Consider the following 27,735-nt stretch of genomic DNA (forward strand, 5'->3'; position numbering starts at 1 on the left):
AATTAATAATATGAAATCATGCATCTGAGACTAAAATCAATTAAAACACATCCCAGGGATTTAGTGTATTAATGCCATGGATAGTCAAAGAAGACATGACTTGTGCAATGCCAAAATAAAAGTATCGACAGGCAGTAGGATCGTTAGGATTTAACCTTATAATAGATATGTATCATGTTATATAAAGATAAAGCAATCTCTAAATAGAAAATAAACATGGATGTGTATTTAAACATCCCAAAAACCATTCGAAAAGAATACAAATTTAGTTATTTTTTAATTTGTTGATGACAAAATCGATGTAAGTGCCAATGTAAACAATATTCAAAGATCTTATTACAACATTTATAAGATAACCTTTACTAATAAAAATTAAGTTTGTTTAAAGGTTGGATGAGTTTACACGGATCACATAGTAATTTCCGCGCTTTTAGTACAATATTACCGTAAAATTTAGGATGTGAAATACTGTTTTTAATAAGTTTTCTACAGGTACAGCCAAATTTACTAATCAAATCTTTGTATCTATGAAAAAATTTAGTAAATGCTTTAAGTTATTTAAGGTAACGAAATCCCTGACTTTATAATTTATCAGTGATGCATTGATTACGTTCATTAAAATCTATGACATCACTACACACACTGGCATAACGAACGAGTTGAGATATATAAACACCGTATGATGGAGCCAAAGGAACATTGCCATCTAAAAAAGGAAAATTAACAACAGGGAATGAAAAATCGTCTCTTTCCTCGTAAATTTTAGTATGGAGTTACCCATTAGAAATTGAAATGTCTTAATCTAGAAAAGGACAACTACATGATTTGAACAAGCTTTATTGAATGTTCTTACTGAAGGTAGCCTTTTCAGGAGACAAAGATTTTCACATATTCCATTGTTATGATCAAGATGGAGAACCTGTTCTTTTACTTCTTTTCTATCTTTTCCTTGGAGATTTTCACTCATAAATTAAAATTGAGATCAAACCTTATAACTTTTTGCAGAATCATTTGGACAAATATGGATAATATTCACGCTATTTGTTTGAGTTAGTTGAAGTTTTTGGCTTGTGATTTAATATATATGATATCACAAAGAATAAAACTTCTTTTTTTTGTGGAGATTCATTTTCGTTATAAAGATAAGTTTTGAATTCAATGAAAGCTAGCTCCTGTTTGCACAGCGTTTTATTTTTTTGATGAGGATATGATGAAATATTTTGCCAGTATTGATTAGAGAGCTACCATTTGATTTTTATGGGGGGCTAGGATGAAAAATTTTGTCCTGCATTTTTTTTTGGTTGTAATCTCTGTCGTCTGTCCTGCCTTTTTTTTTTATTAGTTTATCCTGACTTTTTTTTACATAAATTGTCATCCTGCCTTTTTTTTTGCCAAGTTGCTCATCCGCCTTTTTTTTTTTACTCAAAACTCCTGTCCTGCCTTTTTTTTTCAAATTTCATCCTAGCCCCATCCCCCCCCCCCCCCATTAAATTATATGGTAGCTCCCTTAGAAAATGTTTCATGATTGCAGTTACTGATCTTACAAGTTTTCTATCCTTTACATTTAGTTGCATGTTTACACACAGGTGAAAATAAGTTTAAAGAGGAATCAATTAAACAGACAGATAACTGTAAAGAAGATAAATTTGATGAAGATACAAAAAAGAATGAAAATTTTGAAACACGTAAACAATACAGAGTTGATGTAACAAGAAAATTTTCAAATGAGAAAGAAGTAAAAGATGATGAAAAGACAAATTCTGCAATGGATTGTTCTGGCAGCGAGTTGTCTAGCAGTAGTACTGAAAACGTTCCTATTGGTCAACACAAAAGGAAGCAGTATAAAGATGGACATCAGAAAAGTATGAACTTGTATGCAACCATCAAGAGCTTTTTATACATGATTATCACCAGTATTCCATTGCATCAAGTATAAATTCCTTTCATATTTTCAAACTATTGATTTTATGCTCAATACTTACCGGTTATCCAAGATGGCTACAATGTACAACTATGTTGGAAGAACATGTAAATGGCTTCCTCTGCCAAGTTTTCATTATAATTAATGCTCAAACAAAGCTATCTTGCAAATAATATGTTCTTTTGATTTAAATCTAAACAATGAAGAAGGCAAATTTCAGTATTTTTAATGACTTAGAAGGTGTACAAAGCTTTAGACTTATCATTTGTACTTAATTACTGGCAATTTTTGTAATTCAGAGAAAATGAAAGTAACAGATAAAGGAGAATCTTCTGTTATCAAAGAAGAAAAGAATGATGACAGAAAGAGAAAACAGAGCATGATTGGAAAAGGAAAAAGTATAATCATTACCATTCTTATCACAGCTTAACACACATACACATATGCTCAGTAGTTTTCACCTTTTTCATACAATAATGATTATTTGAAAACAATTTACAAGCATTTTGACAGATGTAGAAGATAATGAAATGCAAAAATTATTTTTTTGGGGTGTGCTTTGTTTCTTTCCTGTGAGTTATTTTAAAAGCCAGCCGATTATTGTCTTCTTTCTCTTAATTTAAATTCAGTGTATTGTCTCAAACAAGCTTGTTGTGCATCTCTTTCTCTTGCTATCTTTTGTTTCTTGTAAAACTTTCAGCAGATACAGATCCATTACAAATAGCAGAATATATATACTCTAAATTTTTAAGTTATGTTTATTAGAAATTAATCAGTTATCATACAGATAGTGTTTCACTAATACTGTGAATTCATTCATTTTCATGGGTACTGTAAATTCAGAAATTTGTGTGAGGTTTTTATGCGAGTAATGCAACTAGGTGAGTAATGCAATGATGTGAACTGGCTTTCTGATTACTGAAACATAGACCTGTATGCAGATTTTTTTGAAATCGCAGTAACTAAACTCGCATTTTTATCCATTCTTTGAATAATCCCAATAATAAATGCACGCAAAATTTTCTGAATTTACAGTACCAATTTTTGTGGATTGAGAAAAAATTGTATTTTTGTGGATATATGATTTGATGGTTTAGCCAAAGTCTGCATACAAGTAAGCCTTTTGAAAATGTGTTTTCGTTGAACATTTAAATTCATGGTTCACCCTTTCCCACGAAATCCACCAAATTAGTATTCCACAAATAATACATGAATGCACAGTAACTATCACTGACAAAAGGTTGGCACAAATGAATGACAGTAATATCAGTTTAGCAAATAATATTGTTGGACTTCAAAAGAGAGCTTATGATCTAACATACATGATACTCTTATAAAACTTTTGGATTTAGTGATGCTGCTGATAGATTTACCTAACTAACAAATAGATTCTGAAATATAACAAATTTCTGAGGTGAAAAATTATAAAATTCAATATTGACACCACACTCATCTTGAGAAATAAATTGACTAAGTTTTTGCCAATATATAACCAAGAATATTTTAACCTTCTTTATAATTTAAGAAAAATCTTTTAGTGCTAGAAATACTTTTTATAAGGCATACATTCACCATCTAATTTTATTCTGCTTTAAACAGATTGTACAAAAAATTATTTATTATCCCCAAATCAAAATTAAAATGCCAAAATTTGATTCGCTAAAAAATTAACCACTATTTTTTTAACGGCCAAAATATGCCAACTACCAAAATATTCTTATTTATTGTACCATATAATGATGCATATGAAAATGTCATTAATATATACCTTTTAATCAGATTTCCACAGGTATAGTACATGGCTAAAGGATATGTCACTATCAACTTTCTATATATATCATATAAAACATTTTTTTTTTCAAAAATAAATATATTAGAAGATGCAGAATTGTCTAAAATGTAAAATCACAAAAATACTGAACTCCGAGGAAAATTCAAAATGGAAAGTCCCTAATCAAATGGCAAAATCAAAAGCTCAAACACATCAAACAAATGGATAACAACTGTTATATTCCTGACTTGGTACAGGCATTTCCTTATGTAGAAAATGGTGGATTAAACCTGGTTTTATAACTAGCTAAACCTCTCACTTGACAATGATGTGTGAACAAAACAAACAGGCATAATAGGTAAAAATGTCAAAAATAGGGGTACAGTAGTCAACATTGTGTTATAATCTTAATCACTATGATAACAAACAAATATGTAACAAAGAAGCACAAAAAGGAATATAGACAAAAGCTAAATTATATCTGGTTATTTGGTCATAGTTTTTGTCTCGCCTTGACGGAGTCAAAAAGCGAGACATAGGTATGCTGTTTCCGGCGTCGGCTGTGGCGGCGGTGGCGTCAACAATGTATTAGTTTGTGATTAGGTCTAGTTCATGGTGAACCACTAGTGGTAGGTCAATGATATTTGGTATGCAGTTGTTTTAGCATTGGCACATCTCATTACCATGGAAATTATTTGGCCCTGCCCCCTCTGAGTCAAGGTCTATTGACTTTGAAACTTTTCATAGTTAACATGTATTAGTTTGTGATTAGGTCAATTTATGGGGAACCACTAGTGGTAGGTCAATGATATTTGGTATGCAGTTGTATAAGCATGGGCATATCTCATTTCCATTGAGATTATTTGGCTCCGCCCCCTTAGTCATGGTCTATAAACTTTGAAAATTTTGCTAAGTTTACATGTATTAGTTTGTAATTAGGTCAGTTCAAGGGGAACCATTAGTGGTAGGCCAATGTTAATTGGTGTTCAGTTGTATAAGCATTAGCACATCTCATTTCCATGGAGAATATTTGGCCCCGCCCCATCAGTCATGGTCTATTTACTTTGAAACTTTTGCTTAGTTTACATGTATTAGTTTGTGATTAGATCAGTTTAAGATGAGCTGCAAATGTTAAGTCAATGATATTTGGTATGCAAATTTATTGACATTTGCAAGTATCGTTTCCATGGAGATTATATAGCCCCACCCCTGATCATGGTTCATTGACTTTGAAACTTTTACATAGTTTACAAGTTAATGTTTGTGTTTAGGTTTGTTTAAAGGGAACGACTTATAATAAGTCAATGGTATTTGGTATGCAGTTGTATTAGCATTGGCACATCTCATTCCATGGAGATTGTTTAGCCATGTACCTTCAGTCATGGTTCATCGACTTTGAATATTTGCATTACTTACATGTTAAAGTATTGCAATTTTAATTTCAACATTTGCATTATCAAAATTATTATTGAAAAAAATGTGGTTTTATATGAAATATATTTTGAAAAATCACAATTGACATATAATTATGGCCACATGCTGTATATGCAAACTTTAAAACCGAATCTTTGTATTCACTTAAGAATTTAGTTAGAGAGTTTTTAAGTAATTCATGGTTACAAAATCTCTGAATTCATTTTTTACCAGGAATACATTCATTGAAATCTATATATGTCACTACAGACACCATTATAGAAAAAGAGTCGGGGGAATATACACTTAAGATGGCGCCAGAGAAACATCAGAACAATGATTGCTGTTACTTTAGATTAATGTCAAGTTTTGTTTTCTCCTTCAGAAAAACTCAAAGTTGAAGATGTAGGAGAATCATCTGTAGACCCACAAACATCAGGTGATAGTAGTACTCAGATAGGACAGCTGGAAACTGTATTTGGAACAATAAAAGATAAAGTGAATATCCAGGAAAAATATGCAGAAACACAAGCTGGACCTAGTACTAGCAGATTTGAAAATTCTTTAATTTTTGGTAACACAGGTAAAAGCACAAATGAAAACAGTTCAGGAGGTAAATCAAGACCTTCAATAAAAGAAGCTAAGGAATCTGAAACTGAGCAGAAAAACAAAGACCAAGCTGAGAGAGAAAGAGTTCCATTTAAAAAAGATGGGAAACAGGATAAAGACACTTCAGAGGATGACAGTTCTGATAGTAATGATTCTGACGCTAGCAAATCAGGTACAGGTAACACAAAAATGCAAGAGGATCCAACAGGGAAGAAGAAGAAGAAAAGAAAATTAAGAAAAAAGAGGGGAAAAGGTGATACAGAAACTAAACAAAATCCTGAAACAAAAGTGGACAAACCTGAATCAGCAAAAGTATCTGATGTAAGCGTAAAAATGTAATGTTGTTTAATTTAACCTTGAATATCATCCATGGATGAAAATTTAAGGATGGAGGAACTTTCACCATAACAAAACCCAACATCTACAGTGTGCTTGAAAGTATTTCATTCCTTCATACCATGTAAGGAATGGTGAACAAGCTAATATATTGCTTATAATTTTTATTTCATTATATAATAACCAATATTTTCATTAATAAAAACTCACAGTACAATTTATTTTCTATAGTCTTATCATTACATAATTATTTCCAAATTACAAAACCAAGTTAGTTATGATAAATGTCAACAATAATTCTATTTTTTTCTTATTAAGAGACAGAAAATGGATGGAACAAGATTGACTAAAGCAGGAAATGGGTAGGTACAGATAGCTGTCATAATCATTGATAAAATTGAGAATGGAAATGGGGAATGTGTCAAAGAGACAACAACTAGAACCAAAGAGCAGAAAACTGCAGAAGGCCACCAATGGGTCTTCAACACAGCAAAAAAATTCTGCACCCGGAGGCGGGCTTCAGCTGGCTCCTAAACAAAATGTGTCCTAGCTATATATACAAATGGCTTATGCAGATATTTTCATTTTGATTGATTTTAGTCAAGGTTTAAGGAAATTTAATACAAGCTTATAGTATGAGGATGTCAAGCAGGTAGCTGGTGGTTGTGGAAAAGTGCATTTTTTGTGAAATCAACAGCAGTTTCAACCCAGATCCTTGAAAATTTATAGAAAGATTGCACACATATTAAGGATTAAAACTACTAATTCATAGCCCTATTGCTTTCTATGTTAAATTCTGCAATTTCATCCATTCATAGATAATTTTGCGTATAGTTCAGATAAAATGACAGTCATTTCATGTCTAAACTATACCTGATCCTGATTTGTGCTGAAAAATTCAACTTACCGGTACATTTAATTGCATTTTAGTGCACACTGGTTCCTGCAAGTTTGGTAGTTCAAAAACAGGTACTTCTTATATGAGCAACAGGGCTCTTCCTATTTAAATTTCATACATATTTTTATTATTCAAAAGAAACTTCCAACAAGGATTATTCAGTGATCTCAAGACCTTAATGTTCTTTGTGACCGGGCCTGTATCAGTGGTTCTATGCTTTAAAGGTATACATACACCTGCTATAATGAATTGGTTGAGGACTCTACAAGACTTTAGAACTAAATAATTTTTAGGACCCTTCATCGAGGATGCCAGATTCCTATAGTTTTTCAACTCCCTCAGGCAAAGTTAGCCTTAGAAGGATTTGGCTAATATTTTAGGTCCTTTTTTATTATATCAGCTCTTCAACTGTTTTAGTCCTTAAACATCCTTGGCTTTCAAATATTTGGCTTTGGATGAAGGTAAATCCAGAAATCCACTTTTGACACCTAAATTCTATAATGTTTTGTTTTCATTTTTTCACTTTGCCTGTCTATCCCTTTGTCTGTCTTTCTGTTTGTCCTTCTGTCTGTCTGTCTTTCCATTCGTCCTTAAATGTACATTGTAGGAGGCCAATGAAATTTTGCACAGATGTTGTGCATTATATGTGGATGTGCATATTATATTTTGTGAATTTGGCTCATTGATTTGGGAAAAAACTTGAACATATCCCATAGTGGAGTTTTTACAGATTAATTATTTTTACTTTTTTGGCCCATAAGGCCAAGTGTTCTTTTATCATCACTTTGCCTCCGTTATCCCTCGTCATCTGTTAACTTTTGCAAAATGTTGTACTCTGAAACTACTGGGCTAAATTTTACCAAACTTGTCCACAATAACTCAAAAAATGCTTAAATGCTTTTTTCATGAAACTTCGGGGGCGTGTTTATATTTATTGAAATAAGCTCCCTTTTGTTTTTTTTATAAATTCTTATATGACATTGCGAAGGGTACCACTGTGTGTGCATGTATTTTTTTCCTTTTAAGGGGAAGTGGGGGGGGGGGGGGGGGGGGGGGGAATCTATTTGAGTAGTTCTCGCTGTATTTCTAGTTGATCATATTTAAAGCATATAGATGAGCTAAAAGTGTGACAGGCGTATCATGCGCTCATGGCGCAGCATTTATTGCCTATTAACCTGAAAACTATAACAGAATGAAACTTGAAATGGCAAAAATGATCAGCAAGACAAGATCTGCATTTAAGTCAACTTGCCTAAAATCTTCGACTCCTTATTGGAGTGTTTGCCAATGAGTGACAATTTAGTGACAATTTTTATCATTTGTTGGAGTTTTAGCCTAATATCTTAAAAATACAATAAATAAATTTGATTTTGATTTTTGGTGTTTTAACGCCACTTTTAAGTACCGCTTTTGGGCTATTTCGTGGCGGCCAGTTTTTATTGGTGGAGGAAGCCGGAGTGCCAGGAGAAAACCACGACCTTCGATAGGATAAATGACAATCCTAGTCAATTAAGATTGGAGTCGAGTGCACCCGCACGAGCGGGGTTCGAACTCACAACCTCAGTTGTGACTGGCTAGTGATTACAGTAGTAACTACTTAGACCACTCGGCCACCGAGGCCCCTACAATAAATAGATAGAAACTTAAATAAGCAGAATTTATAAGCAAGACGATATCTACAAATGAATTACAGTGACTTGACTGTAAGTGTTGCTCTCCACCTATTGCAACTGATTCAAAATTCTGACCAAATTGCAATTTGTTTTATAAAACCAAACTGTTCAACGGGTCAGAAATTTGAACAAACTGCTGTAGAAAACCACAGTCAAGTCGTGAAAGTACGAGGTGATAAAATAAAGGATACTTACAATCCTATAAGACTTTAATTCCACTTCAATGTTATTATGAAAAATCAGTCTAACAGTTTGTATAGAAATTTTATTGTTATTGTCATGCTAAAGGTGATAGGTAGTAATTTTGAATTGCTATAAAAATGTTCAAACTAAGCTTTCATACAATTTTTCTTTCGAAAAGTCTTCTATATTCATAAGAATCAGACATCATTTGAGTTAAAACATTTCATATTCAGTAAAATATGTGTGAAATTATAATACGTTGTTAGGAAGTTTCCATGGGAGATAATCAATTTATCTTTCGAAAAGTATTCTATATTCAAAAGAATAATGTTTTAGGTTATCTCCCATGGAAACTTATTAACACTGTATTGTAATTTCACATATATTTTACTGAATATAAGATGTTTTAATTAAAGTCTTATAGGATTGTAAGTATGCTTTATTTTATCACCTTGCACTTTCACGACTTGACTGTGGTTTTCTACAGCAGTTTGTTCAAATTGGTATTACAAAACAAATTGCAATTTGGTCAGAATTTTGAATAAGTTGCAATAGGTGGAGAGCAACACTAACAGTCAAGTCACATTAACATTGTCAAAATTGTATATTGACTCCATATTGGAGTTCTTGCTTTTTAAATGCAATTTCAACCAATATTTGTGTTTTTGTTTAATATCTAGAAAACTATTAAAGATAAATATACACTTTATAATGCATAAATGATCAGCAACAGAGCAAGATAGGATCTACTCAAGTATACCAATTATCAAATGGCCAGGATCCACAGATTGTTTCTTAATTTTGATGAATGGAAAAATAAAATAGGAAAAAATGGTAAAAGATTTACCCTAATCAGCTTTGTTGAGTCCCCACTAGTACATTGTTTTACCCCCTTTTTGCCACCGGGTATTCAGGAAATATTTTTTTTCACTTGTTGAAAACATCCAAGGGAACTCTAGTAAATTTGAAGCGTGTGTAATGTTTTGCAGTATTTTCATGGAAAAGGCCAATCTCCATCATCAATTAGAAATGCTTGTAAATGATTCTAGAACACTTCACAGGTGTTGAATTAAGACAAAATCACAAGAAGAACAATTGTAAAAGTTTTTTTTACATGAACCAGATATTGGAATAGAACTTGTAAATAGGGCAAAAATACAGTGAGAGTGTGTGGAAAATCTGTACTTAAGAGAGGTCACTTTTAAGAATACAACTTTGAAACTAAAACTTATCTGTTCTTTATTGAAAGACTGTCAGATATAGTCATCACATTAATTGTTGAAGGACCCTAAGGTAAAATTAAACACATGCAGCAGTATGAAACTCCAAACCATAACCAATAACCGATTATGTTTTGTATTTTATACATCATTATGTTGAGCTGGTTCCCGACTGACTCCTTTTCTTTTTTCGAATCGTTTGTAACAAGCAGAATCCTGTTTAAGTTATGCAATGCTGTGAAAAGAAATGAGAAATTTGTGAAGAAGCTTTTGATTTTAATACATATCAGTTAATATTGAATTTCTAAATAAAAATTTGCGTATTTATAATGATAAGTAAGTTAATGGTTTTGAAAAGAAATAAACTTACCCTCTACAATTTCAATAACAATGATTTGGAACTACAGGGCCAATTGGAACTAAACTTTTCCACAATTATCATCGAGATATTAGTCATGAATTAGATTCTGGTCTTGAATTTTGGAGTGTGTCCATTGGTTAAAGTTCACAAAGACCTAGGTGAGTGACACAGGATCTTTAGAGCCTCTAATTTAAATTACAAGTACTTTTTTGTTTCATAGTTCTGGTAATGCAGATAAAACACAAGGAAGACGACAAATTTCCAGTTCCTGTATTGATGTTTGTTTCAATGCTGTCATATCACCTACACTACTTTCAAATCCAGAAACAGACTCTGTGGTTGTGACTTTTCCAAGATTTGTCAACGAAGAATTTAAGATGAAACTGGACAGGTATGGGGAAGGAATGATCGGTTGTGATTTTGAAAACTTCCAAATGTGTACTATATACATGGCTGATTACAATAATTAAATTTCCAAATAGTTTTAATCTTCAAAATTCTATTGTAAGCAATGTGTTTGAGAAGAAAAAGAAAATCTATATTTGTGGGGCTTAATTGCATTCACCTAGTCCAGCAATCATTTTAAAGAAATGTGTAGTAAAACTTAACAGTTGCAATATATTTGTATTTGTCAATTTTGTTGTTGTAGGTTTATATCAGATGGATATATAATTGGCTCTGTGACTGTACCTATAGCAAAGGACTTAGTTTCAGGAAATTATAGGCCATTACACTACAACTATAAGGTTTATCATGGAGAAGCAAAGGAAAAAGCAACTTTGGAATATTTTCATTTCTCAGGTGGAAAAGAGGGACACATGAGAAAAGTCTTAATACCGTTTAAATATTTATCACAAGGTAAATTTTAATTGCCAACAAAAGTGTATAAATAAACTACAGTGTTGAATTCAGTTAAAATATTTCAAAATGCAAGTTTAAATTCAAGTAAAAGGCTTGTAATAGTATAGTGTTTTCAAAACTTAAAGTACTTTGATAATTTAATAAAGTAGCTCAACATAGTTTCAGAATCACAGCCTATATCCAATCAAGTGCTGTTTGAATTCTGATGGTATTGAATTGAATTCTGATTGTATTGACTTGTATTTACTTATTTCCAAGTTTTTTAGCTCAGTTGCTTGGCGTCTTATCCTTCATCCAACTTCTGACGTGTCTGTCATCCATAGTTTTGCCTATTATTTTGAAAACTGCTATTAATAGAGAATTTCTGACCTCGCAAAAATGTTCAGAATGTTGAGCTCTAGATATAAGAAGATGTGGTATGAGTGCCAATGAGACAACTCTCCATCCAAGTCAAAATTTATAAAAGTAAACCATTATAGGTCACAGTACGGTCTTCAACACGGAGCCTGTTATCAATTTATGTCAAAACCAACAGACAACTTCTTATAGGAAGTTCTGCCCTTAAATAAGGAATTTTACCAATTTAAAATTTTCCCCTATTATCTCGAAAATTATAATAGATAGACAAAACTCAAAATAGAAAAAATTATCAGTAAGACAAGATTTACAAAGAAGACAAATGACCAAAACCGTCAGACGACTCCTTATAAGAGTTATTGCCCTTTAATTATGATTGTTATCATTTTTTGCATTATTGCCTAATACCTTAAAAACTATAATAGATACATAGAATCTTTTAAAAGCAAGTAAGGTTAATGATTGAAATCTTTAGTCGACTCCCTATAGTGATCAGTCTGTCTGTCTGTCCGTCTGTCTGTCCGTCTGTCCATCCGTCTGTCTGTCTGTCCGTCTGTCCTTAACAAATTGTGTCCGCTCTATATCTAGAGAACCGTTATGATTTCAAAGTTTATACTTGACATGTATATTAACCAACACCAGAGGGTGTGTCATAATGTATGTACAAATTCCTAGGTCAAAGGTCAAGGTCAAAAACTTGGTTTTAGTTGACAAACCCATGTCCTTTGGCAAAGTCGTGTCCGCTCTATATCTTAAGAACCGTTATGATTTCAAAGTTTATACTTGACATGTATATAAACCAACACCAGAGGGTGTGTCATAATGTATGTACAACTTCCTTGGTCAAAGATCAAGGTTAAAAACTTTGGTTTCAGTTGACAACCCCATGTCCTATGGTAAAGATCGTGTCCGCTCTATATCTTGAGAACCGTTATGATTTCAAAGTTCATACTTGGATATAAGAAGATGTGGTATGAGTGCCAATGAGACAATTCTCCATCCAAGTAAAAATTTATAAAAGTAAACCATTATAGGTCACAGTACGGCTGTGTATAAACCAACACTAGAGGGTGTGTCATAATGTATGTACAACTTCCTAGGTCAAAGGTCAAGGTCAAAAACTTTGGTTTTAGTTGACAACCCCATGTCCTATGGTAAAGATCGTTTCTGCTCTATATCTTGAGAACTGTTATGATTTCAATGTTTATACTTGACATGTATATAAACCAACACCAGAGGATGTGTCATAATTTATGTAAAACTTCCTAGGTCAAAGGTCATAAACTTCGGTTTCAGTTGACAACCTCATGTCCAATGATAAAGATACAAATTTTTTACCACACATTATTCACAGCGGGGCCCACAGAGATGGCTCCAATCTCAATGATATCTAGTTGAGCCTTTAATATTAATTTTTAACTTTTTGAGTTTTTTTTGCCTTTTTCTTGTTACTTATAATAGATAAATAGAAACTTGAGTTAGATTAAGTCATCAGCAGGATAAGATCTACAAATATGTCAATGTGACTGAAATTTTCAATTAACTCTTAAAATAGAGTTGTTGCCCTTTAATGACGATTTTTACTAAAAAGTGGCCATTGTTGAAGATGCAGGTGAGCAACACAGGTTCTTTAGAGCCTCTAGTTTTATGATATTTTGGTGACAATATCATCATCATGTCCAAATATTACATCTATTATGGTCCACAGGATACATGCATTCTAAGCTTTATTGCTGCTAATTGTCCTTTAGTTCTCTCATGGTCACTTTATGTTCTCTTTAGGATGCTCTGAGTCTCTCAGATAGTTGAGATTAGTTTAAGGGGAACCATTAGTGGCAGGTCAAAGTATTTGGAATGCAGTTGTATAAGCATTTGCACATCTCATTTCCATGAAGATTATTTGGCCTTCCCCCCTCAATCATGTTCAATTGACTTTGAGACTTTTGCATAGTTGACATGTGCAATTTTGTGATTTGGTCAGTTTAAGTGGAACCACTTATGATAAGTAAATGGTATTTGGTATGCAGTTGTATTAGCATTGCCATGTTTCATTTCCTTCAAACTTGTTTGGCCATGTACCATCAGTCATGTTTCATTGACTTTGTGAATATTTTGTAAAATTAGCATATTAAAGTATTGCTGTATTTGTCTTGCTAGACTGAATCTAATAAGTGAGACTAAGACATGCTGATTCTGCTGGGGGTGGCGGGTCAACAACATAATAGTTTGTGATAAGGTCAGTTTATGGGGAACCACTAGTGTTTAAGGTCCATGATATTTGGTATGCAATTGTATTAGCAATGGCACATCTCAATTCAACGAGAGTTTATTTGGCCTTTCCCCCTCAATCAGTTTTAATTGACTTTTAGACTTTTGCATACTGTTGATTCATTATTATTCTTTGGATACCAATTTTCGTTGGTTAAGTGGGTACAGGTGAACCAAGAATTCAAATGATCAACGAATTACAAATTTTCTATAGGCTTTGTATGGAGAGATTGGAAAACCATGAAAGCAAATTTCCACGAAAAAGCATGTTTTCCTAAATCCACGAAAATTGATACCCACGAAAATAAATGAATCCACAGTAGTTGACATGTTCCAATTTCATGGAGATTATTTAGCCCCTCCCTCTCGACCATTTTTCTAGTGACTTTGAAGCTTTTCAGCTTTTCTTAGTTTACATATATTAGTTTGTGATTAGATCATTTTATGGGGAACCACTAGTGATAGGTCAATGGTATTTGCATGCTGTTGTATTAGCATTGGCACATACATGTGAACCTCCCGACGGGAGTACAATAATCCCGTTTTCAGGGGTCTCCTTCAGATCTCTTTTTTAAAAGAAAAAAAAATCCTGTGTATGAAATATTTCATGAATGAAAAATTTCAGCCCAACATATCTGGTGTAACTGACATTACCTGAAGTTATATTTTACCTGTAAATCAATTAACATGCATAATTATATGGCTTCACTTGTCAGCTTGGGTGTCAAACATACTGGTAATCAACGATTTTTACCTCAGGCTAACTGCCGTTGTGTAATAAAAACTGTGTGTATTTAAAAATAATTGAAATGAATTTTGGGTTACTTCCCTTGATTTTTCCTGTTTTAAGTTACTTTCCTTTAAATAATGTAAATTTTTAAACGAATATAAATAAAATATAAATTGAACAAATAATCATAAAAGGATGGTAATAAAACGATATTAAATGTCTTAGGACAAATGAAAAAATAATAATTTGAAAATTATTTGAGGTTCTAAACTTCATTTCAAAGCTTAAATTGAAATTTATATATTAACTATGACCCTTTATTCTTGTTTGAATGTGTGTCTTAACATGCATTCAGAATCACAGCCTATATCCAATCAAGTGCTGTTTGAATTCTGATGGTATTGAATTGAATTCTGATTGTATTGACTTGTTTTTACTTATTTCCAAGTTTTTTAGCTCAGTTGCTTGGCGTCTTATCCTTCATCCAACTTCTGACGTGTCTGTCATCCATAGTTTTGCCTATTATTTTGAAAACTGCTATTAATAGAGAATTTCTGACCTCGCAAAAATGTTCAGAATGTTGAGCTCTAGATATAAGAAGATGTGGTATGAGTGCCAATGAGACAACTCTCCATCCAAGTCAAAATTTATAAAAGTAAACCATTATAGGTCACAGTACGGTCTTCAACACGGAGCCTGTTATCAATTTATGTCAAAACCAACAGACAACTTCTTATAGGAAGTTCTGCCCTTAAATAAGGAATTTTACCAATTTAAAATTTTTCCCCTATTATCTCGAAAATTATAATAGATAGACAAAACTCAAAATAGAAAAAATTATCAGTAAGACAAGATTTACAAAGAAGACAAATGACCAAAACCGTCAGACGACTCCTTATAAGAGTTATTGCCCTTTAATTATGATTGTTATCATTTTTTGCATTATTGCCTAATACCTTAAAAACTATAATAGATACATAGAATCTTTTAAAAGCAAGTAAGGTTAATGATTGAAATCTTTAGTCGACTCCCTATAGTGATCAGTCTGTCTGTCTGTCCGTCTGTCTGTCCGTCTGTCCATCCGTCTGTCTGTCTGTCCGTCCGTCCTTAACAAATTGTGTCCGCTCTATATCTAGAGAACCGTTATGATTTCAAAGTTTATACTTGACATGTATATTAACCAACACCAGAGGGTGTGTCATAATGTATGTACAAATTCCTAGGTCAAAGGTCAAGGTCAAAAACTTGGTTTTAGTTGACAAACCCATGTCCTTTGGCAAAGTCGTGTCCGCTCTATATCTTAAGAACCGTTATGATTTCAAAGTTTATACTTGACATGTATATAAACCAACACCAGAGGGTGTGTCATAATGTATGTACAACTTCCTTGGTCAAAGATCAAGGTTAAAAACTTTGGTTTCAGTTGACAACCCCATGTCCTATGGTAAAGATCGTGTCCGCTCTATATCTTGAGAACCGTTATGATTTCAAAGTTCATACTTGGATATAAGAAGATGTGGTATGAGTGCCAATGAGACAATTCTCCATCCAAGTAAAAATTTATAAAAGTAAACCATTATAGGTCACAGTACGGCTGTGTATAAACCAACACTAGAGGGTGTGTCATAATGTATGTACAACTTCCTAGGTCAAAGGTCAAGGTCAAAAACTTTGGTTTTAGTTGACAAACCCATGTCCTATGGTAAAGATCGTTTCTGCTCTATATCTTGAGAACTGTTATGATTTCAATGTTTATACTTGACATGTATATAAACCAACACCAGAGGATGTGTCATAATTTATGTAAAACTTCCTAGGTCAAAGGTCATAAACTTCGGTTTCAGTTGACAACCTCATGTCCAATGATAAAGATACAAATTTTTTACCACACATTATTCACAGCGGGGCCCACAGAGATGGCTCCAATCTCAATGATATCTAGTTAGCCTTTAATATTAATATTTAACTTTTTGAGTTTTTTTTGCCTTTTTCTTGTTACTTATAATAGATAAATAGAAACTTGAGTTAGTTTAAGTCATCAACAGGATAAGATCTACAAATATGTCAATGTGACTGAAATTTTCAATTAACTCTTAAAATAGAGTTGTTGCCCTTTAATGACGATTTTTACTAAAAAGTGGCCATTGTTGAAGATGCAGGTGAGCAACACAGGTTCTTTAGAGCCTCTAGTTTTATGATATTTTGGTGACAATATCATCATCATGTCCAAATATTACATCTATTATGGTCCACAGGATACATGCATTCTAAGCTTTATTGCTGCTAATTGTCCTTTAGTTCTCTCATGGTCACTTTATGTTCTCTTTAGGATGCTCTGAGTCTCTCAGATAGTTGAGATTAGTTTAAGGGGAACCATTAGTGGCAGGTCAAAGTATTTGGAATGCAGTTGTATAAGCATTTGCACATCTCATTTCCATGAAGATTATTTGGCCTTCCCCCCTCAATCATGTTCAATTGACTTTGAGACTTTTGCATAGTTGACATGTGCAATTTTGTGATTTGGTCAGTTTAAGTGGAACCACTTATGATAAGTAAATGGTATTTGGTATGCAGTTGTATTAGCATTGCCATGTTTCATTTCCTTCAAACTTGTTTGGCCATGTACCATCAGTCATGTTTCATTGACTTTGTGAATATTTTGTAAAATTAGCATATTAAAGTATTGCTGTATTTGTCTTGCTAGACTGAATCTAATAAGTGAGACTAAGACATGCTGATTCTGCTGGGGGTGGCGGGTCAACAACATAATAGTTTGTGATAAGGTCAGTTTATGGGGAACCACTAGTGTTTAAGGTCCATGATATTTGGTATGCAATTGTATTAGCAATGGCACATCTCAATTCAACGAGAGTTTATTTGGCCTTTCCCCCTCAATCAGTTTTAATTGACTTTTAGACTTTTGCATACTGTTGATTCATTATTATTCTTTGGATACCAATTTTCGTTGGTTAAGTGGGTACAGGTGAACCAAGAATTCAAATGATCAACGAATTACAAATTTTCTATAGGCTTTGTATGGAGAGATTGGAAAACCATGAAAGCAAATTTCCACGAAAAAGCATGTTTTCCTAAATCCACGAAAATTGATACCCACGAAAATAAATGAATCCACAGTAGTTGACATGTTCCAATTTCATGGAGATTATTTAGCCCCTCCCTCTCGACCATTTTTCTAGTGACTTTGAAGCTTTTCAGCTTTTCTTAGTTTACATATATTAGTTTGTGATTAGATCATTTTATGGGGAACCACTAGTGATAGGTCAATGGTATTTGCATGCTGTTGTATTAGCATTGGCACATACATGTGAACCTCCCGACGGGAGTACAATAATCCCGTTTTCAGGGGTCTCCTTCGGATCTCTTTTTTAAAAGAAAAAAAAATCCTGTGTATGAAATATTTCATGAATGAAAAATTTCAGCCCAACATATCTGGTGTAACTGACATTACCTGAAGTTATATTTTACCTGTAAATCAATTAACATGCATAATTATATGGCTTCACTTGTCAGCTTGGGTGTCAAACATACTGGTAATCAACGATTTTTACCTCAGGCTAACTGCCGTTGTGTAATAAAAACTGTGTGTATTTAAAAATAATTGAAATGAATTTTGGGTTACTTCCCTTGATTTTTCCTGTTTTAAGTTACTTTCCTTTAAATAATGTAAATTTTTAAACGAATATAAATAAAATATAAATTGAACAAATAATCATAAAAGGATGGTAATAAAACGATATTAAATGTCTTAGGACAAATGAAAAAATAATAATTTGAAAATTATTTGAGGTTCTAAACTTCCTTTCAAGGCTTAAATTGAAATTTATATATTAACTATGACCCTTAATTCTTGTTTGAATGTGTGTCTTTACATGCAAAAAAAAATCTACTTGCAGATAGGTTAACAAATGTTCTTATTGCAATGATTGTTCTAAAGAATAATGAGAAAGAAGACAACAAATAAAAAATTTAAAGAACATACTATAAAAAAAAAAGAATGTTAGATTGAACATGTTGAATAAAGATAGAGAAATTTATAAGTACAAGGGTACTATAAACATAATACATTCGGATGGAAAGTTGAAGAAAACACACTTTAAAAGACAATTTCTACAGCACACGGTTACATTTACGACAAAATTTATGTCAATTAAAAACCTCCTGATCTGAGTCCTAATCTCCTGACCAAAATTTCCCAATCTCCTGATCTGAGTTTCACAGTCCATCAGATATATTTTGGCACATCTCATTTCCAAGAAGACTATTTTACCCCATCCCCTCAGTCGTGGTCTATTGTCCTTGAAACTTTTGCTTAGTTTACATGTATCAGTTTGTAATTAGATCAGTTTAAGGGGAAACATTAGTAGTAGGTCAATGATATTGGTATGCAGTTATATAAGCATTGGCACATCTCATTTCCATGGAGATTATTGCGCTCCCCCTTTAGTCTATTGACTTTGAATATTTTGCTTTGTTTACATGTTAAAGTTTGTGATTATATCAGTTTAAGATAAACTAATAGTTAGGACAATTAATTGTATGTAGTTGTATAAGCATTTGCATGTCTCACTTCCATGGAGATTATATGGCCCTGTCCTATTATCATGGTTCATTGACTTTAAAATTTTTATATATTTTACAAGTTTGTGTTTAGGTTACTGTAAACCAACCTATTTTTGCTGATACTTTATTTCGCTTTAGCCCTTTCTAACCCATTTCAAAATTCTAAAATTATCTTGGTGAAGATAAGTAAGGAAAAATCCAAGTTTTACATATTCACACCCATTATATTCACTTTATTTTTGTATTTGTGAAAGTCGTGACAATAAGTTGGTTTACAGTTAAGTTTAAAGGGAACTTATTATGATAAGCCATTTTTTTTGGTATGCAGTTTTATAAGCGTTTCTCATTTCCATGGAAAACTATTGTATGGAAAAGAAGTCTTTTTCAAAGCTCACCTGGCTCAAAAGTCCATAGAGCTTTTCTCATCACTTGGTGTCCATCTTCTGTCATCGTCTGTTCACTTTTACAAAAATCTTCTCTGCAACATTTAATAATCTTTAAAATAATAATACTTTATCTGTTTTAACAGGATTTTATTATTCTTATGATGGGATTATAAGAGAAGATCCCAGAATAGATAAAAGTAGAGGATTTTGGTATAAAAAATTTGACAACATTAAAGAATCTGTCAAAAAGCTAATTGGGAAAGATGACTATTTGACTTTACTGAAGGAAGATGCACAGCAAGCAGTGTCAGCCTTTCTGCCAAAGTGGCAACTGAAATCAATGTCATCAGATGGAGTGAATGGGAAAGAAATGATATCTTTGATTGTGAATATCAATGAAGGACTTAGAAATGTGTATGTCAAGCAGATGGACATGTTACAGGGAAATATGTTTGATAAGGTGTTTGCAAAAGTAAGTTCTTTCCCAAAAGACGAAAATTTCACATTTAATTGAATAGCTTCACTATGATGATGATAATGTATTTATACGGCTGCAAAATTTTTTTTTGGTTCGTATAATGCTATGATGTTGTCGTCGAAATTTCAAATTGTTTGAAAAGATTCAAGAAATCTTCAATTGCACAGTATTGCGCAATAGTTTCAATTAATCTTCAATTGCACAATAGATTTTTAAGATCTTTGACCACATTTATTTTGTGTCAGAAACCTATATTATGTCAAAAATTTGATAACAATCCAAATTCATATAGTATCAACATGATCAAGCTTGAATATTGTGTCCAAACTTGCCACAACTGTTCAGGGTTCAACCTCTGCAGTCGTATCAGGCTGCGCTCAGTGAAACATTTTATTTTGCGTCTGCAATGATTATGAAGATTTTTGTATGGCCCTGCTACAAAGCAAGGAGATGAAGCATATTGTTGTTAACCCTTGTCTGTTTAGCCTCTAAAAGGGTAAAAGGTTTGTCCTACTTTCTTAGCTTCTCAAGCCTAAGATAAGTTCAATAGTAACTAACAGTTATTGTTTAATAATATTTTGGTGTATAGATTCCTTTTAAGCTGTACATGTTGGGCTTATAAATGTCAAGTTTTGTGCTAAGGTTATTTCTCATTGACTATGAGGAATTAGTCAACTATATTGAGTGACAAAAGGCATATATGACATCTTTACATTGTTCATTGTTAAATATTCATTATTAGGTCAGTTTCCCATCAACTATAAGCACAAGGGTATCTAAATTTGGTTTAAAAATCAATGTTAAGCTTTCATGTTTCATGCATATAGGTCAGTCTCTTAGTTACATTGAGTCTTCTTTATTTGTTCTGTAGTTTCAATGTGTGTTGCACACACCTTGAAGTTTTATTGTTGTAAGACCTTTATCTCTAACTCTGTCAATATATTCAGTAATGATCAATTCAGCAAGCAAGACAGTTTTATTGTGTGCATTCTCATTTAAAAAAAATTATGAGATCAAATTATTGTTTTAAATTCCAACACTGCTGTAGAGCAAATTTCAAACTCTATCCCAAAATCTGATTGATAATACTCACTATAATAAGCAAGTGTAGTGTTATAAAATTCTTTCCTTCCAATGTTGATGACAAACCATCTTTTCCTTGTGATGAGTTGTAAAGTGAAACACTTAAATATGTAAGGACATTTGTACAAACATTTTTTACTTGCTGTAGGATCACATAGATTGTAAAAAAATATAATTGTAAAAAATTATAAGAATTAGCACAATTTGTATTGCAATGCTAGATAAAATAACTATTTGAAAAACTTGTATTGAGATCAATGTCTTAGCAGCATTTCACACAATGATTTTATGTATTTAAGGGCCTTATGTCTCCCATAAAAAAGATCATTCATGAATTGGAAAGAAGGAAGACAGAAAAACTTGATTTGGAGGGAAAGACTCTTTGCTTAGTAACTGCTGTCACCGTAACACATATAGTTGTTGAGTTTGAGGTCCATTTGGCAAGCGATGAAAGAAGAATGTTGTGTGAGGCTTTACTACCTAGTCCTGATTTTGACAGTAAAACATCACTTGATGTTGAGGAAGCAGTAAAATTTCTTCCTAAAGATATTAAGTATGATTTAATTACATTTACACCGTAATTTAGGTATATTTGGAGTCTAAATTAAAATCTACAGAGTATTTTAATAATTTGCCAAAATAAAGTTTATACATGTATCATCCTTTTTTAACTAGAAAAATCTGGTTATTTAAATTGAGTAAAATGGAGTACAGTTGGCAGGTGGTGGGCAGACAGGGTGGTCAAGCGTCTGCCAACAGTTACCTGCAATAACTTATTTACCGTTTAACCAATGCTTTTCAAATTTTCCAACAGGAAAAATCTGGTTATTAAAAGGGGGAAGTACAGCGGAGGGTGGTTGGCAGTGGTCAACAGTTTCCATGCAATAACTTATGAACTATTTAACAAATGCTTGTCAAATTTTATTATCTTGTTACTTATATCAAAATGGAGGTCAAGTTAGATTTCACTTTTGATGATTAGAAGTTATGGTCCTTGATATCAGGAAAATTGACACTTTATGTTATTTTCGTGTAATAACTTTTGAACCGTTCCGTTCAATTAATGGTTTTCAATATTTGATATCCTGTACCTGATGACAAAAAGGTCAAGGTGGTTATTTACAAATTTTCGATTTTGACATTCAGAAGTTATGGTACTTGATCGATTGGAAAATGGCACTTTATGTTGTTTCCATGTAATTACTTTTGAATCGTTTAACTAATGCTTTTCAAATTTTTATATGTTCAATATTTTTCACTTTTGCTGCTTAGGAGATATACTGTAGTCCTTGATAGATTGAAAAATAGGCACAGAATGTGGCAGGTCAAACAAGTCTGAAAATGCCTTCAAAATAAAAAAAAATTGACAGTTCATTTTCTGTAAAAATATAAAAAGTATGGGTCATGGAGGTTTTCTTCAAGCTACAGGTTTTGCAAAATTGTCTGATTTTGGATGGAAAAACCAATTTTTGTTTGTTAGAAAGATAATTACTGTATATTGTCGTCTATGATACACATTTTTTTTACCTCTGATACATAGTTGGTAGAGGGTTGCATATTATACACAACTGTAGACATTTTTTTCTAATTGAATTTTTTGTTTTTTTTATAAATGATAATGTTTTTTCTTCATCATTATATATTCAAAACGGTTTTTATACGCCCGTTTATGGGACGTATTATGGTATACCGTTGACCGTCCGTCCGTCCGTCCGTCCGTCCGTCCGTCCGTCCGTCCGTCTGTCTGTCTGTCTGTCTGTCTGTCAGTCCGTCCGTCCATCCGTCCGTCCGTCCGTCCGTCCGTCCGTCCGTCGTCAACATGTCGGACATTAATTCAAAAACGCTTTAACCAATATGCATGAAACTTTGTTGAATTGTTTATATCTATTGACTTGAGCTCCCTTTCTTTTTTTATAAATTTCAGATTTACCATTTCCGAGTTTTGGGGTTTTATTCATTAAAAAAGGGGGGATTTTACAGTTTTCGGACAATAACTCAAAAACAATTTCACCAATTTGCAAGAAACTTTGGTGAATTGTTTAGTTTTATCGACATGAGCTCCCTTTTGATTTTTATAAATTTCAGACTATACGTTTCCGATTTATGGGGTTTTGTTGTCGAGCCTGTGACTTTTGTCACAGAAAGCTTGATATAGGGATAGTGATCCGGCGGCGGCGGCCACGGCATTAGCTAACTTCTTAAAAGCATTATATTTTAGAAGCTAGAAGACCTGGATGCTTCATACTTTGTATATAGATGCCTTATGATATGAATTTCCGTCTGTCATATGTCCATTGTCCTTGACCTCATTTGCATGGTTCAGTGACTACTTGAAAAAAAAGTCAAAATTTTTTGTAATGTTAATTTCTTTCTTATTATGAGTAATAGGATAACTTTATTTAGTATGTGCGTACCTTGCAAGGTCCTCATGCCCGTCAGACAATTTTCATTTGACCTCGACCTCATTTCATGGATCAGTGAACAAGGTTAAGTTTTCGTGGTCAAGTCCATATATCAGATACTATAAGCAGTAGGTCTACTATATTTGGTATATGGAATGATTGTAAGGTGTACATGTCCAACTGGTAGGTGTCATCTGACCTTGACCTCATTTTCATGGTTCAGTGGTTAAAGTTAAGTTTTTGAGTTTTGGTCTTTTTTTCTAATACTATATGCAATAGGTCAACTATATTTGGTGTATGGAAATATTTTATGATGTACATGTCAGTCTCACAGGTTTTATTTGACCTTGACCTCATTTTCACGGTTCATTTCTCAGTGTTAAGTTTTTGTGTTTTGGTCTGTTTTTCTTCAACTATAAGCAATATATCAACTATATTTGTTGTATGGAAGGATTGTAAGGTGTATATGTCTGTCTGGCAGGTATCGTCTGACCTTGACCTCATTTTCATGGTTAATTGGTCAATGTTAAGTTTTCATGGTTAAGTTTGTTTCTTAGATACTATAAGCAATAGGTCAACTATATTTAATGCATACATTGATTGTAAGGTGTCATGTCTGTCTGGCATGGTTCATCTGACCTTGACCTCATTTTCATGGTTCATTGGTCAATGTTAAGTTTTCTTGGTTAAGACTGTTTCTTAGAAACTATAAGCAATAGGTCAACTATGTTTGGTTTATTGAATGATTGTAAGGTGTACATGTATTTCTCATTTGGTTTATCTGACCTTGACCTCATTTTCTTGGATCATGTTAAGTTTAGGTGTTACTTGTAGTAAAGCTTTATATTTAGGACTATCAACATAAAATCAATGGTTAGTAAAGAAGGCGAGACATTTCAGCGTGTGCACTCTTGTTCATTACAATAAGGGGTATTTTCCAGTTTTCGGACAATAACTCAAAAATGCTTTCAGCATTTTTTATGAAACTTTGGTAAATTGTCTATATCTATTTTTGTAAGCTCCCTTTTGATTTTTATAAATTTTCGATTTTATGTTTCCGAGTTATTAGATTTTATTTGTTTATAGTCTGACAACAGATTTACTAAGTATTGCGCAACAGCACAGTGTATTGCACAACAGCAAGAAATCTTTCATATAACCAATTTCAAGTTCTTTGACTACATTTATTCAGAAACCTGTAATATATCAAATATTTAGTTACAATCCAAATTCAGACCTGTATCAAGCTTGAATATTGTGTCAATTTTTGCCCCAACTGTTCAGGGTTGGACCTCTGTGTATCCAGCAAAGCGTAAGCAGTTTATTATTCATTTTCTTATTTAAAAAAAACTTTTTTTTTCTACTCATTATTGAAAATTTAAAGTACAGGTATGACATCTTGCATTAGTGAGCTTAAGGGGTAATTAAGAATTAAGTGTGGTTGTGTAGCAATAAGATTATCATGTCAACTTTTGACAGGTGTTCAATATAATAACCTCAGAAATTGCCCCAAATCAACATAATCAATAAAAAGTAAAATAACAAAAAAATTCCTAACTCCAAGGAAAATTCAAAACGGAAAGTTCCTTATCAAATGGCAAAATTAAAAGCTCAAACACATCAAACAAATGGAAAACAACTGTCATATTCCTGACTTGGTACAGGCATTTCCTTATGTAGAAAACGGTGGATTAAAAAGATATAGTGTTGTATTGCTGCAATAATTAGATATAACTTTCTTTATAGCAGTTATAGGGGGGGATTTTTTTTCTTTAAAATTTTCCATTTTTAATTGGTTATTTCTGATTTATATATAAAAGCAAATAATAATGATATGGTTTGAATAGGTAAATTAAAAATTTTTAAGTTCTTAGACCACATTCATTCTGTGTCAGAAACCTATGCTGTATCAAATATTTAATCACAATCCAAATTCAGTGCTGTATTAAGCTTGAATGTTGTGTCCATACTTGTCCCAACTGTTCAGGGTTTTGACCTCTGCAGTCGTATCAAGCTGCGCCCAGCGGAGCATTTTATTTGAATCGGTTGTCAGAGAATCTGACACAAAAAAGGGATTATCATTATGAAAATGGATAGTCAGAGATTCTGACAAAGAATTCAAATCATTTTGATTCTCATCATTAAATAATATATCAAGATATAAATCTTCCAGATCCATGTTGATGTTTTCTTCCAATTTATTCTCGACCTTTCCGAGAATATCATATCTAAGTCTCTGTAACCATAGAGGTATTTCTCTGTCAATGCACAGTTTGAGTCTATCATGATGCACAACTTCCTCTCTTCTCCTGTCTTTAATCTTTAGCAATACAGGAGACTTAACTTCAACAACCACATATGGACCTTTCCAAGGAGCTTTTAATTTCGGAGATATCCCTACTTTCCTAGCTGTACCTAATTTTAATACAATATTTTCTGAAGTTAAGATTTAAAACGTAATCTTGTTTTTGACGTTTCTGTGCGGATTTAAGATTTTCCCTGGCGATGTTATGAGCGTCCTCTAATGATATCTTAAATTTTGAACATACTTACAAATATCTTGATCCTGCAAACGTTCTTTTATCTGTCCTAAAACAAGATCAATAGGTTGATTTACCTCTCGTCCAAAAACCATGAAATTTGGTGTAAAACCAGTTTGTCGAATCTCTGTTGCTCTGATAGCACCTGCTAACTGTTGTAGGTGTATATCCCATCTGTTTTGAGTCTTCTTCAAGAAGCAACAGATTATTTGAGTGATAATTCTATTATATCTCTCTACTTGACCGTTGGAAGCAGGATGATATGTCGATGTTCTTGTCTTGGAAACTTCAAGAAGATCACACAGTTGTCTAATTACCCTTCCATCTACATTTTTGCCTTGATCTGTATGCAATTCCATGGTGTTGTAAATGTGTGTATTGGTTATTTCCAAGTAAAGAAATATTGTTATTATTGTATTAAGAGAGTTTATATGAGTTGTCAGAAGTTATTTCTAGTATTTCTAGTATATTGAATGAGTAATTAACGTACGTTTTACTTTATGTTATTAGATGTATCGATAACGTCATATATGGCGCAAATTTGTCATGTATTATTCAGAACGTTACCGTTGGGTAAATATTGTAATCGTGAACCCAAACGTGTTCATTTGTGAGCTCTCAACTGGAAGAAATAATATGTCTTGATTGTTTTAGTAACAAAAGTGTATTATTATAAGCATTTTGAGTCGAGGACTTGTATATTTTATGTCAGCGTTTGACGTTATGTTTTTCTTCTTGCTTAGAATATTTACTTCCGGGAATTTCAAATAAATACCAGTGCAACGTCACGTTCGTCAGTCTTTGCTGTGTTTACATTTGGCTTGCAGCATGACTCAGCCCGGGGGTTCCTAGAGGTGAGAAGCAGAGCATTTAGCTGTATGCCTCGCAGTTTATATTACAAGTAAGGGTCGTAGTTTAGAGGTAAGAAGCAGCGCAGATAGCTGTATGCCTTGTATTTATTTACGTTGTCATTGTAGAATTTATTAAGATAATCCCGTTAGGTCTGTACAAAAATACAGGAGAAAGAATGTTATTTTAGTAGCTCCGCCCCGTATGTAAATTATATAATTGTTGCTCGAATATCGTACATGTATGGAAATATATCGGCTGTTCTAGAAGTTTAATAAAAGTATCATTTTCTACTATTGATTATTTATTCACGCTACCAATGATGAGAGAGAACAGACAACAGATTTGACGGCCGTATTTATTTATTCCTTAGTTTAGTCACAAGTTTTGTGAGTTTATTCGTATTTGCTGGCTTTAAAACTATACAAAAACAGCAAGAAGCAGAAATTACGACACATGGGACAACCAAATCTGGATATAGTGCTATCCATTAAAGCTTTGGCTACTATTTCAGCATTCTGATTTGGCAAGGGACAACATTCCAACCACTTGGTAAATTGATCTATGATAACTAGAACATACTTATTATTTTGTTTAGTGACTGGCAATGGTCCAAGTATGTCCAAATGAATGCGTTCAAAAGGAATGCCATAGTGGTACCAACCCAATTCTGCATTGGCTCTCTTCAAATGTTTTTTTTATATCTATTGCATATCTGACATGTTGAAACATAGAGTTAACAATCCATTGTCATTCCGTACATATAAACTGTTTGTCTTAATTTTGCCAAGCTTTTATCTTGTCCTAAATGTCCT

General features: G+C 32.8%; 1 protein-coding gene across 4 annotated transcripts in view; it reads left to right on the plus strand.

Annotated features, from left to right (window-relative positions):
• LOC127702509 (E3 ubiquitin-protein ligase rnf213-alpha-like) overlaps positions 1–27,735 on the plus strand; it is a 333,395-nt gene that overhangs the window by 109,612 nt on the left and 196,048 nt on the right. For 3 of the 4 annotated variants that reach the window (XM_052206719.1, XM_052206721.1, XM_052206720.1), the window contains exons 4-11: positions 1,587–1,862; positions 2,221–2,319; positions 5,491–6,035; positions 6,369–6,412; positions 10,606–10,776; positions 11,035–11,243; positions 19,712–20,040; positions 21,429–21,682. In XM_052206719.1, coding sequence (XP_052062679.1) covers positions 1,587–1,862; positions 2,221–2,319; positions 5,491–6,035; positions 6,369–6,412; positions 10,606–10,776; positions 11,035–11,243; positions 19,712–20,040; positions 21,429–21,682 — 1,927 coding nt within the window. The remainder of the gene's footprint in view (positions 1–1,586; positions 1,863–2,220; positions 2,320–5,490; positions 6,036–6,368; positions 6,413–10,605; positions 10,777–11,034; positions 11,244–19,711; positions 20,041–21,428; positions 21,683–27,735) is intronic. The other variant, XM_052206722.1, reaches the window with a different exon arrangement.

The sequence above is a fragment of the Mytilus californianus genome, unplaced genomic scaffold, assembly GCF_021869535.1.
Source record: "Mytilus californianus isolate M0D057914Y unplaced genomic scaffold, xbMytCali1.0.p SCAF_5, whole genome shotgun sequence".
Taxonomy (NCBI): domain Eukaryota; kingdom Metazoa; phylum Mollusca; class Bivalvia; order Mytilida; family Mytilidae; genus Mytilus; species Mytilus californianus.